Source organism: Telmatherina bonti (assembly GCF_933228915.1).
Source record: "Telmatherina bonti genome assembly, chromosome: 24".
Taxonomy (NCBI): Eukaryota; Metazoa; Chordata; class Actinopteri; order Atheriniformes; family Telmatherinidae; genus Telmatherina; species Telmatherina bonti.
Window position 1 is genome coordinate 11,983,184 of NC_136633.1, and position 16,737 is coordinate 11,999,920.

General features: G+C 38.1%; 1 protein-coding gene across 1 annotated transcript in view; it reads left to right on the forward strand.

Annotated features, from left to right (window-relative positions):
* LOC306774093 (uncharacterized protein) overlaps positions 1-16,465 on the forward strand; it is a 54,738-nt gene extending 38,273 nt beyond the window's left edge. The window contains exons 7-16 of the mRNA XM_079264076.1: positions 7,330-7,461; positions 11,718-12,155; positions 13,205-13,468; positions 13,574-13,828; positions 13,909-14,157; positions 14,295-14,552; positions 14,711-15,013; positions 15,106-15,375; positions 15,684-15,767; positions 15,878-16,465. Coding sequence (XP_079120202.1) covers positions 7,330-7,461; positions 11,718-12,155; positions 13,205-13,468; positions 13,574-13,828; positions 13,909-14,157; positions 14,295-14,552; positions 14,711-15,013; positions 15,106-15,375; positions 15,684-15,767; positions 15,878-15,944 — 2,320 coding nt within the window. The 3' untranslated portion in view covers positions 15,945-16,465. The remainder of the gene's footprint in view (positions 1-7,329; positions 7,462-11,717; positions 12,156-13,204; positions 13,469-13,573; positions 13,829-13,908; positions 14,158-14,294; positions 14,553-14,710; positions 15,014-15,105; positions 15,376-15,683; positions 15,768-15,877) is intronic.
* Positions 16,466-16,737: the final 272 nt, after the last annotated feature.

Here is a 16,737-nt window from a genome sequence, read left to right on the forward strand (position 1 = left end):
TATTCAGCTGCTCTCATCAAAGATGTGTTGAACATGGAAGTTCATCATATACAGGACACACCTGTACAAGATGGAGTCCATCAGTAGTGTGTGGTTGTATTTATGCAGCTGAGATCAAATCATCACTAAATGTTTCCTTCTTATTCTTCCAGTTTGGATAATTGGAGGCCAGATCTTTATGAAGAAAGCAGGTTGTTTGTGAATCTGTTCTGTGCAGCAGCAGAGAGAGAACAGCAGACAGGAGAGAAGATGCTGAAGATGTTATCATCAGTCTGCACATATCATACTTTCCCTTTAAGCAGCAGTAACATGGATGGTAAACGCCAGTCTGACTTCCTGCTGGATCTGTACTCCCAGATGAAGGATCATGAGACTAAAACAGGACTGAGTCTCCTTCCATCCTTACAGTCAGTTTTCCAGTCAGCTCCTGCAGTCTGGTCCATAAATCTCTCAGACAGAAAGACCTCCATCCTCCTGGAAGTGCTGAAACTCCAATCAGAGAAGAAACAAGTGAAGCTGACAGGCTGCTCACATGAAGAGAGAGAAGTGAGGAGTTTCCTGCAGTGTCTGCCTTATATCTCACAGCTCAGGTACATTCATTCTTCTTTCTATGATTAACTTTTTACCAGATGAGACGTGTTTTATATTATTATTATTTTTAATATAATTATTATGATTATTATTATCGTCATTATTATTACCATCATTAGTAGTAGTAGTAGTAGTAATAGTGTTATTATAATAGTCATTTATTTGTTCCAGAAATGTAATCATAAGTATCACAGAACTCGCACTTTCATTTCTTCCTTTTTGTCCAAAACCTCAGGCCTGAAAAAGAGTTGAACAAACTTTGTTTTTCTTTCAGTTGGCTGGCAGCTAAACTTTTTATTAAAAATGAATACTTTTCTAATTTAAAGAGTGAAGTTAAATTTCAGTAAAATATTTCTTTCTTTTTCATTTAAACTTTATACATGTAACCCTGTTGAGATTCAAAGTGTCATTTTCAAGGGAAACTTATTTTGTACTCATAATAATCATGTAATAACAGTTATAGACAACTTTAACAATACAGAATTTAAATTAAAATTCACATAAATACAAAAGCAGGTTACATAAAAAAAAACACTAAAACAAGACCAACTCTAAGATGCTTTCTCCAGTTCTCTCTGAATAACTTCACGTCCCCCTAATGGATCTTGGTGGGCAGCTTTCCATCCTGCTGAGTCATGTTCCAAGTTGAAGTAGGAGAGTAAGAGAACGTCATTTTACCGAGCTCAGTATGAACCGAGGAAACCCTGAAAGTAATAAAATCCTGGGAGTGTAGGCTGAGACTGTTCTGTCTAAGTAGCAGGTAGGAGGATCATTATGATGCAGAAGCCCAAAGATGGATTTATAAAGAAGTTCTAGCAGTGTAAGAGTCTGTGGATAGATAGTGATGATCAGCTGACCAGAGAGAACAATGTGCAACGATGAGAGAGGAGTTTACAGTCAGTTATGAATCAGTCTTGTTGACAGTTTTTACTGAGTTTATCTGAATGTCTGGAAATAAAAAAAATTTCTGACTGATGAGTTGAAGAAATTTAAAAATGTTCATTCCCACGAAAAACCTCCAAATTTTCTTTCCTTATTATACTAAAAGGGAAAATAGGAAGTTAACCATCAGCTAACTGGACTGCAGGTAGTTTAGAGTATACAGGAGAGGAATATGTAGATCATTTCCTTCTTTCAGACTCAGTAGATTTTCTTCCATAACTATAAAACATAAACAGATCCTTACAGCTGAGTGACAACAACACATCCATGTTCATACCTCCTCATACACACATAGAAACACATGCAGTTAAAGCTGCTGTTGGCTTTGGGAATTTCTCAGCAGCTAAAAACTAAAAGTAGCTTCAATTTCTGTTGAATTTAACATTTTTTATTTAAGTTATGTTAACATGCTTTTTGTCATTTCTAACTGCATTCATTTTACTGACCATGATGAAGATTGTAGCAGCTCTATAGAGAGCAACACATTCAGATTACACACACCAATGAGTCTTTATCACTTTGTGTCTCCACCTGCACATGTTGTGATATATGAGCTAAAGATATAACAAGGATACAGATTGGAGGTGTGCAACACAAGACTTGTTCATATGCAGATGATATCCTTCTGACTCTCACAACCCAAGCTTGAGCTTGCCTAAATTATTGTCCCTGCTTAAAGAGTTTGGTTCGTACTCTGGATACAAGTGAACTTCGACAATACTCAAACTCTTACTTTTAATTATGCGCCACAAGATAACGTTGAAAAGCTATGTAAATTTAAATGGGCCAAAAATGCAATTAAATATCAAGAGTCCAAATTCTAAAAGATCTGTCAACCATATTTGACCTAAATTACACCCTTACAACTTCTAATATTCAGGCTGACTCAAACCGTTGGTCTATACAACAAATAAATATGAGCAAACGAATGGAAGCTGTAAAAATGAGCATACTACCTAAATTATTTTTCATCTTTCAGTCACTTCCAGTTGATATACACCAGAAACAATTTAATAGTTGGAATAGAATAATATCAGCATTTATTTGGGAGGGGGGGAACCCAGGATTAAATTGAAGACATTGCAGCTCCCTAAAGGAAAAAGGTGGGAGAGCCCTGACATGTCTGGAAGTTTATTATAAAGCTGTTCAACTACGTTTACTAGTGTATTGGTGTGAACACTATATGAAGCCAAATGGAAAAACCTGGAACTAAACCAGACTGACATTCCTCTTCAGGTTCTTTTGGGGGAAAGAACACTCTTAAAGATGAACATTGAAAAACTAAATTCTTGGAATACTGTCCCATAAATTATCTGGCCAAAACGGCTTAAAAATGTGGAATTTGAGAGGAATCCACGATCATGACATTGGATCGCATATGATTCAGAATTTAGCTCAGCTAAGCTGGACAACAGATTTAAACACTGGATAACTGAAAGTATCACTTCCTACTGTGTAATATCTAATAATTACATAGATAGCTCCAAACAGTTTAAAGACAGCTTCCATTTAAAGAAACAAGATTTTTTTTTAGATATTTACAACTGAGAGATAACTTTGACAGAAATATAAAAGCTACTGGAGAGGCCGGTTTGAATATGATTAAGGTTTTCACAGATACATATAAAGGTAACAACGAGAAATTGATTTCCAGGATTTATACTTCTTTACAGCTCGGAACAGGACTTTCCACAACGTATATTAAAACCAGATGGGAAAGGGATGCCAAAATAAAACTGACAGACGACGAGTGGTTAAATATCTGTATAACCCAGTCTAAAACTACTAGCTCAGATCTCTGGAGGTTGTTTGCTTGGAAAAATATGAAAAGGTTTTTCATGGAGGAAATAGTCTCCAACAAGCCAGAACATGGTCAGTGTTGGAGAGATGTGGTTCTGTGTCAGCAGATTATTTTCATATTTTTCTGGGAGTGTCCTACTATTACTAAATTCTGGGCAGATGTGATAGTAGAGATCACAGCAGTAATCAACCTGGAGATTAATTTTGACTTCAGTACCTGATACCTTTGTAGCCTGCCATCAGGACTGGAGAAGCAGGATCGGTACCCTTTACAAATCCGACTGGTCCGCTGTAAAAATGCTATAACCAGGCAGTGGCTGAAAAACAAACCACCTTTATTAGTAGAATAGAGAGAAACAGTTCAGGAAATCTAAATAATGGAACAAATGACTTTCTCTCAAAGATGTGCCTCTAAGTAATAAAAATAGTGGGAAAAATAGACAAACTATGTTGACCCACTGTAATAATTTACCCTATGTCCTTGGTTACCCCCTCCCCATTTTTTTTAAATTTATTTATTTATTTATTTATTTTTTATTAAACACTCCTGTGTACCATGGTATGGGATAGTCAGATAAGAAATGGGAAATAAAATGAAAAATTTGTGGTTTGTAGAATCTGGGCCATGAAGAATTTCAATGTTAGCAACAAGATATTTTTGGACTCAACAATGCACACTGGTTTATATTATTTAATGTAACCCAAGAAGTATTTTCTTTGAATACATTGCAGTATGAATGGACCCTCTTTCTTATTCTTATTTTTAATCTTTTTATCCTCACCTAACCCAGGGTAACCCTGTCTGTTATTCTGTTCTGCCACGTTATATTTAAATATGTATCCATATGTGTTTATGTAGATGTACATAAGCGCATGGATATCTGAATATGCATATATATTCTTTTTGTTCTGTAAAAAAAAGGAAAAAATAGTTGGAAAAAAAAGTAGCTTCACTTTATGATTTAACAACTTTTTGTATTTAATTGGAAAAAAAAAAACAAAGTTAATTTTACCTGCTATTTTCTTTTCTGACTGGAGTAACTTTACTGACCATGATGAAGATTGTAGCAGCTCTAGAGAGAGCAACACATTCAGATTACACACCAATGAGTCTTCATCACTTTGTGTCTCCACCTGCAGATGTTGTGGAGCAGAACTGGGATTTCCATGTGTGTTACATCAGCAGAAAGATGAAGCAGCTGAAGCTGTTTTACTTTATTGTTGTCACATTTGAGTTTTTCTGTATTTTACATTTAAAATTCAGAGATGAAATGAAATCAGAGTGACAGATATAATTCAGTGGTTTCAGTAACAGGATGAGTGTTTGTGTTGTGAGTCAGTAAGAGTCTAAAATCAATGTTCAGCTGCTCTCATCAAAGATGTGTTGAACATGGAAGTTCATCATATACAGGACACACCTGTACAAGATGGAGTCCATCAGTAGTGTGTGGTTGTATTTATGCAGCTGAGATCAAATCATCACTAAATGTTTCCTTCTTATTCTTCCAGGTTGGATTATTGGAGGCCAGATCTTCATCAACAAAGCAGGTTGTTTGTGAATCTGTTCTGTGCAGCAGCAGAGAGAGAACAGCAGACAGGAGAGAAGATGCTGAAGATGTTATCATCAGTCTGCACATATCATACTTTCCCTTTAAGCAGCATATACATGGATGATAAACGCCAGTCTGACTTCCTGCTGGATCTGTACTCCCAGATGAAGGATCATGAGACTAAAACAGGACTGAGTCTCCTTCCATCCTTACAGTCAGTTTTCCAGTCAGCTCCTGCAGTCTGGTCCATAAATCTCTCAGACAGAAAGACCTCCATCCTCCTGGAAGTGCTGAAACTCCAATCAGAGAAGAAACAAGTGGAGCTGACAGACTGCTCACATGAAGAGAGAGAAGTGAGGAGTTTCCTGCAGTGTCTGCCTTATATCTCACAGCTCAGGTACATTCATTCTTCTTTTTATTATTAACTTTTTACAGACTGAGATGTTTTTATTATTATTATTATTATTATTATTACTATTATTATTATTATTATTATTATTATTATTATAAGTAGTAATAGTAGTAGTAGCTTTGTTATAAGAGTAAGTTATTGTTTACTGATATTTAATCATGAATATCATAGAAGTCGCACTTTTAGTTTTTCCTATTTGCCAAAATTTCAGGCCTGAAAAAGAGTTGAACAAACTTTCTCTTTCAGTAGGATGGCAGCTCAACTTTTTATTAAAAATGAATACATCTCCAATTTAAAGAGTGAAGTTGAATCCTAGTAAAATATTTCTTTTTTCATTTAAAGTGCAAAAGCAGGTTAAATTCTAAAAAAAACCACTAGAACAGGACCGACTCAAAGATGCTTCCTTCAATCCTCAGGATAGCTTCACGTCCCACTAATGGGATAAAAGTAGGCAGCTTTAGCTCCTGCTGAGTCATGTTGCAAGTTGAAGTAAGAGAGTAAGAGAACATCTGTCACACATGCAGCGTTACAGACCCAAAGAGCAGACGGGGAATGTAGCGCTGAAACACAAACTTTATTACAGACAAGGCGGTGGTCCAGGGAGCTGATAGAATTGCAGACAGACAGACAGATGAATGGATGTTTGGGAGTGCCGGTGGATCCGGGTGTGGCGCAGGACTGGTTAAAGAGTTTGTTCCAAAAGATTGAGGATGGCAATGGGATCAGACTGGATTCACTAAGAGGACAAATAAACATTAAACACGAAACAAACACTTAGGTAAATTCAAGTAATACTAGAGACCAGATATCACTAGTTCCTAGTACGATCTGGCGTTGAATGCTGGATAGACCCGGAGGGATATACTGCTGTGTGATGGGATAATGAATGACATCTGTTACTTAGGAGTCTGAAAGAGAACCACGCCCCACCCACACACACACACACACACACACACACACACACACACACACACACAGTCTGAAGACCCATGACAACATCATTTTACCGAACTCAGCATGACCTGAGGGAACCCTGAAAGTAATAAAATCCTGGGATGAGAGAGGAGTTTACAGTCAGTTATGAATCAGTCTTGTTGACAGTTTTTACTGAGTTTATCTGAATGTCTGGCTTTGGGAATTTTGTCAGCAGCTAAAAACTAAACGTAGCTTCACTTTCTGTTGAATTTAACAGCATTTTCTATCTAAATGAAGAAAACAAAGTTATGTTTACCTGCTATATTATTTCTAACTGTATTAATTTTACTGACCATGATGAAGATTGTAGCAGCTCTAGAGAGAGCAACACATTCAGATTACACACACCAATGAGTCTTCATCACTTTGTGTCTCCACCTGCACATGTTGTGGAGCAGAACTGGGATTTCCATGTGTGTTACATCAGCAGAAAGATGAAGCAGCTGAAGCTGTTTTACTTTATTGTTGTCACATTTGAGTTTTTCTATACTTTACATTTAAAATTCAGAGATGAAATGAAATCAGAGTGACAGATATAATTCAGTGGTTTCAGTAACAGGATGAGTGTTTGTGTTGTGAGTCAGTAAGAGTCTAAAATCAATGTTCAGCTGCTCTGATCAAAGATGTGTTGAACATGGAAGTTCATCATATACAGGACACACATGTACAAGATGGAGTCCATCAGTAGTGTGTGGTTGTATTTATGCAGCTGAGATCAAATCATCACTAAATGTTTCCTTCTTATTCTTCCAGGTTGGATCCTCAGAGGTCATATCTTCATCAACAAAGCAGGTTATTTGTGAATCTGTTCTGTGCAGCAGCAGAGAGAGAACAGCAGACAGGAGAGAAGATGCTGAAGATGTTATCATCAGTCTGCACATATCATACTTTCCCTTTAAGCAGCAGAAACATGGATGGTGAACGCCAGTCTGACTTCCTGCTGGATCTGTACTCCCAGATGAAGGATCATGAGACTAAAACAGGACTGAGTCTCCTTCCATCCTTACAGTCAGTTTTCCAGTCAGCTCCTGCAGTCTAGTCCATAAATCTCTCAGACAGAAAGACCTCCATCCTCCTGGAAGTGCTGAAACTCCAATCAGAGAAGAAACAAGTGAAGCTGACAGACTGCTCACATGAAGAGAGAGAAGTGAGGAGTTTCCTGCAGTGTCTGCCTTATATCTCACAGCTCAGGTACATTTATTCTTCTTTCTATGATTAACTTTTTACCAGATGAGACGTGTTTTATATTATTATTATTTTTAATATAATTATTATGATTATTATTATCGTCATTATTATTATTATCATTAGTAGTAGTAGTAATAGTGTTATTATAATAGTCATTTATTTGTTCCAGAAATTTAATCATAAGTATCACAGAACTCGCACTTTCATTTCTTCCTTTTTGTCCAAAACCTCAGGCCTGAAAAAGAGTTGAACAAACTTTGTTTTTCTTTCAGTTGGCTGGCAGCTAAACTTTTTATTAAAAATGAATACTTTTCTAATTTAAAGAGTGAAGTTAAATTTCAGTAAAATATTTCTTTCTTTTTCATTTAAACTTTATACATGTAACCCTGTTGAGATTCAAAGTGTCATTTTCAAGGGAAACTTATTTTGGACTTATAATAATCATGTAATTACAGTTATAGACAACTTTAACAATACAGAATTTAAATTAAAATTCACATAAATACAAAAGCAGGTTACATAAAAAAAAAACACTAAAACAAGACCAACTCTAAGATGCTTTCTCCAGTTCTCTCTGAATAACTTCACGTCCCCCTAATGGATCTTGGTGGGCAGCTTTCCATCCTGCTGAGTCATGTTCCAAGTTGAAGTAGGAAAGTAAGAGAACGTCATTTTACCGAGCTCAGTATGAACCGAGGAAACCCTGAAAGTAATAAAATCCTGGGAGTGTAGGCTGAGACTGTTCTGTCTAAGTAGCAGGTAGGAGGATCATTATGATGCAGAAGCCCAAAGATGGATTTATAAAGAAGTTCTAGCAGTGTAAGAGTCTGTGGATAGATAGTGATGATCAGCTGACCAGAGAGAACAATGTGCAACGATGAGAGAGGAGTTTACAGTCAGTTATGAATCAGTCTTGTTGACAGTTTTTACTGAGTTTATCTGAATGTCTGGAAATAAAAAAAATTTCTGACTGATGAGTTGAAGAAATTTAAAAATGTTCATTCCCACGAAAAACCTCCAAATTTTCTTTCCTTATTATACTAAAAGGGAAAATAGGAAGTTAACCATCAGCTAACTGGACTGCAGGTAGTTTAGAGTATACAGGAGAGGAATATGTAGATCATTTCCTTCTTTCTGACTCAGTAGATTTTCTTCCATAACTATAAAACATAAACAGATCCTTACAGCTGAGTGACAACAACACATCCATGTTCATACCTCCTCATACACACATAGAAACACATGCAGTTAAAGCTGCTGTTGGCTTTGGGAATTTCTCAGCAGCTAAAAACTAAAAGTAGCTTCAATTTCTGTTGAATTTAACATTTTTTATTTAAGTTATGTTGACATGCTTTTTGTCATTTCTAACTGCATTCATTTTACTGACCATGATGAAGATTGTAGCAGCTCTATAGAGAGCAACACATTCAGATTACACACACCAATGAGTCTTTATCACTTTGTGTCTCCACCTGCACATGTTGTGATATATGAGCTAAAGATATAACAAGGATACAGATTGGAGGTGTGCAACACAAGACTTGTTCATATGCAGATGATATCCTTCTGACTCTCACAACCCAAGCTTGAGCTTGCCTAAATTATTGTCCCTGCTTAAAGAGTTTGGTTCGTACTCTGGATACAAGTGAACTTCGACAATACTCAAACTCTTACTTTTAATTATGCGCCACAAGTTAACATTGAAAAGCTATGTAAATTTAAATGGGCCAAAAATGCAATTAAATATCAAGGAGTCCAAATTCTAATAGATCTGTCAACCATATTTGACCTAAATTACACCCTTACAACTTCTAATATTCAGGCTGACTCAAACCGATGGTCTATACAACAAATAAATATGAGCAAACGAATGGAAGCTGTAAAAATGAGCATACTACCTAAATTACTTTTCATCTTTCAGTCACTTCTAGTTGATATACACCAGAAACAATTTAATAGTTGGAATAGAATAATATCAGCATTTATTTGGGAGGGGGGGGGAAACCCAGGATTAAATTGAAGACATTGCAGCTCCCTAAAGGAAAAAGGTGGGAGAGCCCTGACATGTCTGGAAGTTTATTATAAAGCTGTTCAACTACGTTTACTAGTGTATTGGTGTGAACACTATATGAAGCCAAATGGAAAAACCTGGAACTAAACCAGACTGACATTCCTCTTCAGGTTCTTTTGGGGGAAAGAACACTCTTAAAGATGAACATTGAAAAACTAAATTCTTGGAGTGCTGTCCCATAAATTATCTGGCAAAAACGGCTTAAAAATGTGGAATTTGAGAGGAAACCACGATCATGACATTGGATCGCATATAATTCAGAATTTAGCTCAGCTAAGCTGGACAACAGATTTAAACACTGGATAACTGAAGGTATCACTTCCTACTGTGTAATATCTAATAATTACATAGATAGCTCCAAACAGTTTAAAGACAGCTTCCATTTAAAGAAACAAGATTTTTTTTTAGATATTTACAACTGAGAGATAACTTTGACAGAAATATAAAAGCTACTGGAGAGGCCGGTTTGAATATGATTAAGGTTTTCACAGATACATATAAAGGTAACAACGAGAAATTGATTTCCAGGATTTATACTTCTTTACAGCTCGGAACAGGACTTTCCACAACGTATATTAAAACCAGATGGGAAAGGGATGCCAAAATAAAACTGACAGACGACGAGTGGTTAAATATCTGTATAACCCAGTCTAAAACTACTAGCTCAGATCTCTGGAGGTTGTTTGCTTGGAAAAATATGAAAAGGTTTTTCATGGAGGAAATAGTCTCCAACAAGCCAGAACATGGTCAGTGTTGGAGAGATGCGGTTCTGTGTCAGCAGATTATTTTCATATTTTTCTGGGAGTGTCCTACTATTACTAAATTCTGGGCAGATGTGATAGTAGAGATCACAGCAGTAATCAACCTGGAGATTAATTTTGACTTCAGTACCTGATACCTTTGTAGCCTGCCATCAGGACTGGAGAAGCAGGATCGGTACCCTTTACAAATCCGACTGGTCCGCTGTAAAAATGCTATAACCAGGCAGTGGCTGAAAAACAAACCACCTTTATTAGTAGAATAGAGAGAAACAGTTCAGGAAATCTAAATAATGGAACAAATGACTTTCTCTCAAAGATGTGCCTCTAAGTAAGAAAAATAGTGGGAAAAATAGACAAACTATGTTGACCCACTGTAATAATTTACCCTATGTCCTTGGTTACCCCCTCCCCATTTTTTTTTAATTTATTTATTTATTTATTTATTTTTTATTAAACACTCCTGTGTACCATGGTATGGGATAGTCAGATAAGAAATGGGAAATAAAATGAAAAATTTGTGGTTTGTAGAATCTGGGCCATGAAGAATTTCAATGTTATCAAATTGATATTTTTGGACTCAACAATGCACACTGGTTTATATTATTTAATGTAACCCAAGAAGTATTTTCTTTGAATACATTGCAGTATGAATGGACCCTCTTTCTCATTCTTATTTTTAATCTTTTTATCCTCACCTAACCCAGGGTAACCCTGTCTGTTATTCTGTTCTGCCACGTTATATTTAAATATGTATCCATATGTGTTTATGTAGATGTACATAAGCGCATGGATATCTGAATATGCATATATATTGTTTTTGTTCTCTAAAAAAAAGGAAAAAAATAGTTGAAAAAAAAGTGGTTTCACTTTCTGATTTAAGAACTTTTTGTATTTAATTGAAAAAAAAAAAAAAACAAAGTTAATTTTACCTGCTATTTTCATTTCTGACTGGAGTAACTTTACTGACCATGATGAAGATTGTAGCAGCTCTATAGAGAGCAACACATTCAGATTACACACACCAATGAGTCTTCATCACTTTGTGTCTCCACCTGCACATGTTGTGGAGCAGAACTGGGATTTCCATGTGTGTTACATCAGCAGAAAGATGAAGCAGCTGAAGCTGTTTTACTTTATTGTTGTCACATTTGAGTTTTTCTATATTTTACATTTAAAATTCAGAGATGAAATGAAATCAGAGGGACAGATATAATTCAGTGGTTTCAGTAACAGGATGAGTGTTTGTGTTGTGAGTCAGTAAGAGTCTAAAATCAATGTTCAGCTGCTCTCATCAAAGATGTGTTGAACATGGAAGTTCATCATATACAGGACACACATGTACAAGATGGAGTCCATCAGTAGTGTGTGGTTGTATTTATGCAGCTGAGATCAAATCATCAGTAAATGTTTCCTTCTTATTCTTCCAGTTTGGTTCCTCAGAGGTCAGATCTTCACCAACAAAGCAGGTTATTTGTGAATCTGTTCTGTGCAGCAGCAGAGAGAGAACAGCAGACAGGAGAGAAGATGCTGAAGATGTTATCATCAGTCTGCACATATCATACTTTCCCTTTAAGCAGCAGAAACATGGATGGTAAACGCCAGTCTGACTTCCTGCTGGATCTGTACTCCCAGATGAAGGATCATGAGACTAAAACAGGACTGAGTCTCCTTCCATCCTTACAGTCAGTTTTCCAGTCAGCTCCTGCAGTCTGGTCCATAAATCTCTCAGACAGAAAGACCTCCATCCTCCTGGAAGTGCTGAAACTCCAATCAGAGAAGAAACAAGTGGAGCTGACAGACTGCTCACATGAAGAGAGAGAAGTGAGGAGTTTCCTGCAGTGTCTGCCTTATATCTCACAGCTCAGGTACATTCATTCTACTTACTATGATAAACAAAAGGATCAAGTTCAACTCAACAGTTGTTAAGATATCTCCAGTGATCATTTCTGGCAGTAGCAGTTTACCTATTAGCTACCCTGTTATGGGCGTCTGCGGTTCATGCGGTAGAGCAGGTCCTCCAATGACCAGAAGGTTAGCAGCTGAAATTCCCCTTACCCAGTGATCTGTCACTGGCTACGTTCTTATGGGAGTTTTAATTTCTCTTTATTTCTGAATTAAAGTTAATTCTGCTTTAAACAAAAAAACAGCCATGTAAACACTTAATTCCTGATGCAGAGTTAATTCAGAATTAAACTTTGTCATGTAAACATCAATTCTGCTCTAAGTTTATTCCTATTGTCCTGCACATGCTCGTTACCTTGTCCCATACCGATGATGTGCCGTTTTCACCAGTTTAAAGCAGAATTAACCTGTATTTTGGTATTTGAGAGGAATTAAAACTCCCATGTAAATATAGCCACTGTTAATTTGGAATTATTTAATCCCCAATCATTAATCAGCATTGCTGGCGTCTGAATATTTCTGAATGAAATCAATAAAAGTGGATGGAAGCTGCTAGTGCTATCTTTACTAAACCCCGCCTTAATCATTACACAGTGTTTACCACTAACTAACTTGTATTTTCGTATTAAAGAGGAATTAAAACTCCCATGTAAATATAGCCACTGTTAAATTGGAATTATTTAATCCCCAATTATTAATCGGTATTTTATGAATATTCATGAATGAAATCAATAGAAGTTCTTGAAAGGAAAGAGCCAGAGAATCTCCTTCACATTCATGTTTTAGCTTTCCATCCAAAGAGCTGCTCAGATGTAGAATCCAGGAAGAGCTCCTGCACAACCAAGTCATCTGTGCACGATGTCTGATTCTTAGTTTTAAAATCACTTTGTTTTTTTTCATCCAGTTTCAAAATTTCTGAGAATATTTAACTTATTTATCAGTATGTCAGTATTTTGTCTTGTTTGTAATGATGTGTTTGAAGCTTTTCTTTTTCCCACTTTGACTGTTTTAGTTGTGGTCCAGAGTTCTTCCAGAGTGTGTGTTCCTCCATCTCTGTGACATCCAGAGAGGAGTTTCTGCAGTTGCTTTCTCTGCTGAAGCTCCTGGACTTCCAGCTGCTGTTAACAGGAGAGTTATGCAGGAAAACCTGCTGCTCTGTGGGGAGACTTCTCAAAGTGTGCGGCTCTAAAGTGGATCTCACCCTCACACCCAGCAGGATGTCTGTCAGACGAGCTGCTCTCCTCTTCAGATACACAACACAGCTACACAGTCTGAAGTAGGAAGTTCAACAACACTGTCTCCCTTTAATATCATATATCTGCTGTTATATTCAGTCTTTACTTCATGCTTTCTATCATTTCTGTTCCTCTCTGACATTCAGGCTTTCCCACAGCATGACCTCCATCCTGCTTCAGTGTGTCAGAAGAGGCAGACTGATCCGTCGTCTGGCTGTTGCAGAGCTTTACCTTGTTTCTAAAAAGGTTCAACCAGCAGAAAGACTCGTGTTAAAAGCTGTCAGTGATTCGGCTTCCCTGCTGAGATACTGGACGGTCAGACAATTAGATCTGACTGAGTCCAGCATCCCGGCTGAGAGTCTCGTCACCCTGCTGCTTCATGATGCTCCTCTCACTGTCAGGTAAACGTCTTCCTGAACTGTTCACAGCTTAACTAAACACACATTCATGTGGAAAACATTGTTTTCTTTGTTTTCCTCAGGTTGAGCAAAGACAACATCCAGCAACTTCTGGTTCTCCTCCATGACGTCCAGGATGAGAACTTGACGCTCTCCTTCTTGGATAAGGTTGGTGGAGACCTGACCTCCTTCTGTGTGAACTGGGAGTTTCTCCATCATCTGCTGCAGGTGCCGTCAGCTCAGACCATCACTGTCAACCTGAGGAAGAACCGCTTCTTACAGGAGAGAGCTGCGCATCTGCTGCCCTTTCTGGACAGGATTGTAATTAAAAGGTGTTTAATTTCTAGTTTTTACCTTTTAACCAGCTGTTTCTTTGGTCATTTGTATCTGAAACATTGAGGCTCATCTCTCATCACTGCATCATGGATTCTGTCACTAAACTTCAATTCTGTAAATATGCCGCCTGCAGGCCCAGTCCCGGCTTTGTGAGGACGTCCATCAGAGAGGTCTATGGAGCTCGAGCCAGTCACATGGTTCCCAGTTTACTGAGGTCGCTGGATCATGTGCTCAACCTGAGCTGTACTGAACTGGACTCAGAGGACTGTGCAGCTCTGCTCTTCATCCTCAGACACAGTGACAGAGTCCAGCTGAAGCTGCTGTGGACCTTCATCCCAGCAGAGGTTATGAAGTCCGTGCTCTGGATGCTGGACAGAGTTACAGGTCTCAGGTAAACTCAGTCTGACTGCAGCCATCAAATAAATCCAGCAGAATATTGTCTTTAGAATATGAGTGTATTATAGATGATACTGGGAGCTGATCGCTGGAGATAAATCATCATCTGTATGAACTGGTGTTGTTTTGTTTCTGTATCAATCTTCCTCCCAGTTTGGACAGGAACCAGCTGCTGAGGTTCATCCACTGCTGTGCTGCCTGTACCGACCACCAGGGGGCAGCATCAGACCTGCTGAGGACTCTGCAGCACAGGTTGGACCTGTCCTGCTCCTCCTGTGTGGAGGTACCAGAGGAGGATGAGACTGACCGTCTGAGTCTGACTGCTGGAGACTGCCGGGCCGTCGGCACCATCCTGAGACACAGCAGCCGGGACACTCAGCTCCTCCTGCAGGACTGTGAGGTGGAGGACAGTGGACTGGACCTCCTGTTTCCTGTCCTAGACAGGGTCCGTCTCAGGTGAGGAAAGCGACTCCTGAAGCTGAACCAGGTGGAAGCTTCATGTTGCTGCATGGTGACCGTCTGTTCTTCGCTCTGTTCCTCCTGTTCAGAACCAGTAAGACTGTCCTCCTCCAGCTGCTGTCCCTGCTTCCTGTGAACAGTGAGAGGGACACGGTGAGACGAGCGGTGTCCTTGTGTCGAGCACTGGGTGGAGAGCTGGATCTGAGCCACACAACACTGGATCAGAGGATCTGTGGAGCTCTGGTTCAGATGCTGGACTCCTGTGAAGAGCTGGCAGAGCTGGACCTGAGTCACTGTCAGCTCACTGACCAGCTGCTGCTCCCGCTCATCCCACATCTGCACAAAGTCCACGTCCTGGAGTGAGTGTCTCCATCTGGAGACAAACATCACATCTGTTTAGATCCAGAAGTCCTGCAGCTAAAACCGAGTTTCTACCTGAACAAACAGACCTTCATGGTGCTGCCTTCAGGTTCAGGAGAGACTTCAGTCCCAGTTAGCGTCTGTATGATGATGTGGATAAAGTTCTGCAGGAAAATGAAATCTGTTCTGCAGGACTGTTTACACACGTTTGCAGCAACAAAACATTGTTTTATTTGGATTGTTTAGATTTATTTATTAACACATATTAGAATATAAAATAATGTTGAGTGTTGTGTTTGTGTTCCAGTCTGAGTCACAATAAGATCACAGATGCTTCCAGTGATGACCTGCTCCAGCTGGTCTCCATCAATCCCTCCATCAACACTGTGCGGTGAGCAAACATTCATGACTCCTAGAGGAATCCTGGGTAATCTGGCCTGATCTGAGTTCATCTTGTTGTGTCTGAATGAGTGAAAGACGCTCGATGTTCTCTGTTTCTAGACTCTTCAGCAACAACATGGTGGACAGAACGCGCTTTAAGGAACACAAGCAGTTTGAGATGTGGTGAAGATGCCGCCAGTCAGGCGGTCATGTGACCATCAGGGCGTCTTCTCCTGGTCTTTAGGTGTAAATACTGTCTGCAGATGATTATGATGATGATGACCATATTAGAAAAAAAAAAAGATTTTTACCTGATGATGAAGAGGACTGTTTCTGTGACATGTCCAGTCTTTGTGACACTGGATTGTCTGTTTTTGGAGCTCAGGTTGATGATGATCATCCTGATATTTCCCTCTGTTTCCGTCATATTGAAATGATTTTCTTATTTGTTCAATCAAAGAGCTAAACTGTAAATAATCTAGTGATGTCTCATTTATCTGTTAACTGGATTTATTCTGGTTTACATGTTTCAGTGGAAGCAAAACAAAATGACTTTATGATGACGTGTCAAAGTTATGATGCAATAACTGAACTCAGGGGAAAACAGCGTTTTATCTTTTACTGTAAGAAATGACCAGGATGATCTGTATTAGTTCATATATGAGTTTAAGTCATAAAAATGCTGCTTTTCTCTTTTGGTTTTCTCTTTACAGGACTTTTTTATTTTTTTTTATTTTTTTTTTTTTTATCATTTAACCTAATGTTTTATTCTTGATTAGCAAAATCAATACATCCATCATGCAATAACAAGTGTATTGCATCATGATGATGACCTGCTCAAATCTGAGAAAGAATTTTTCCTTATTTGTCACATTCATTATTTATGTATTTTTTATATATATTAATTTATTATTCACCTCATTTAATCCTTATTACATAAACATTTTCCTTTTATTCATTATCAATTCATTTAGTTTTAA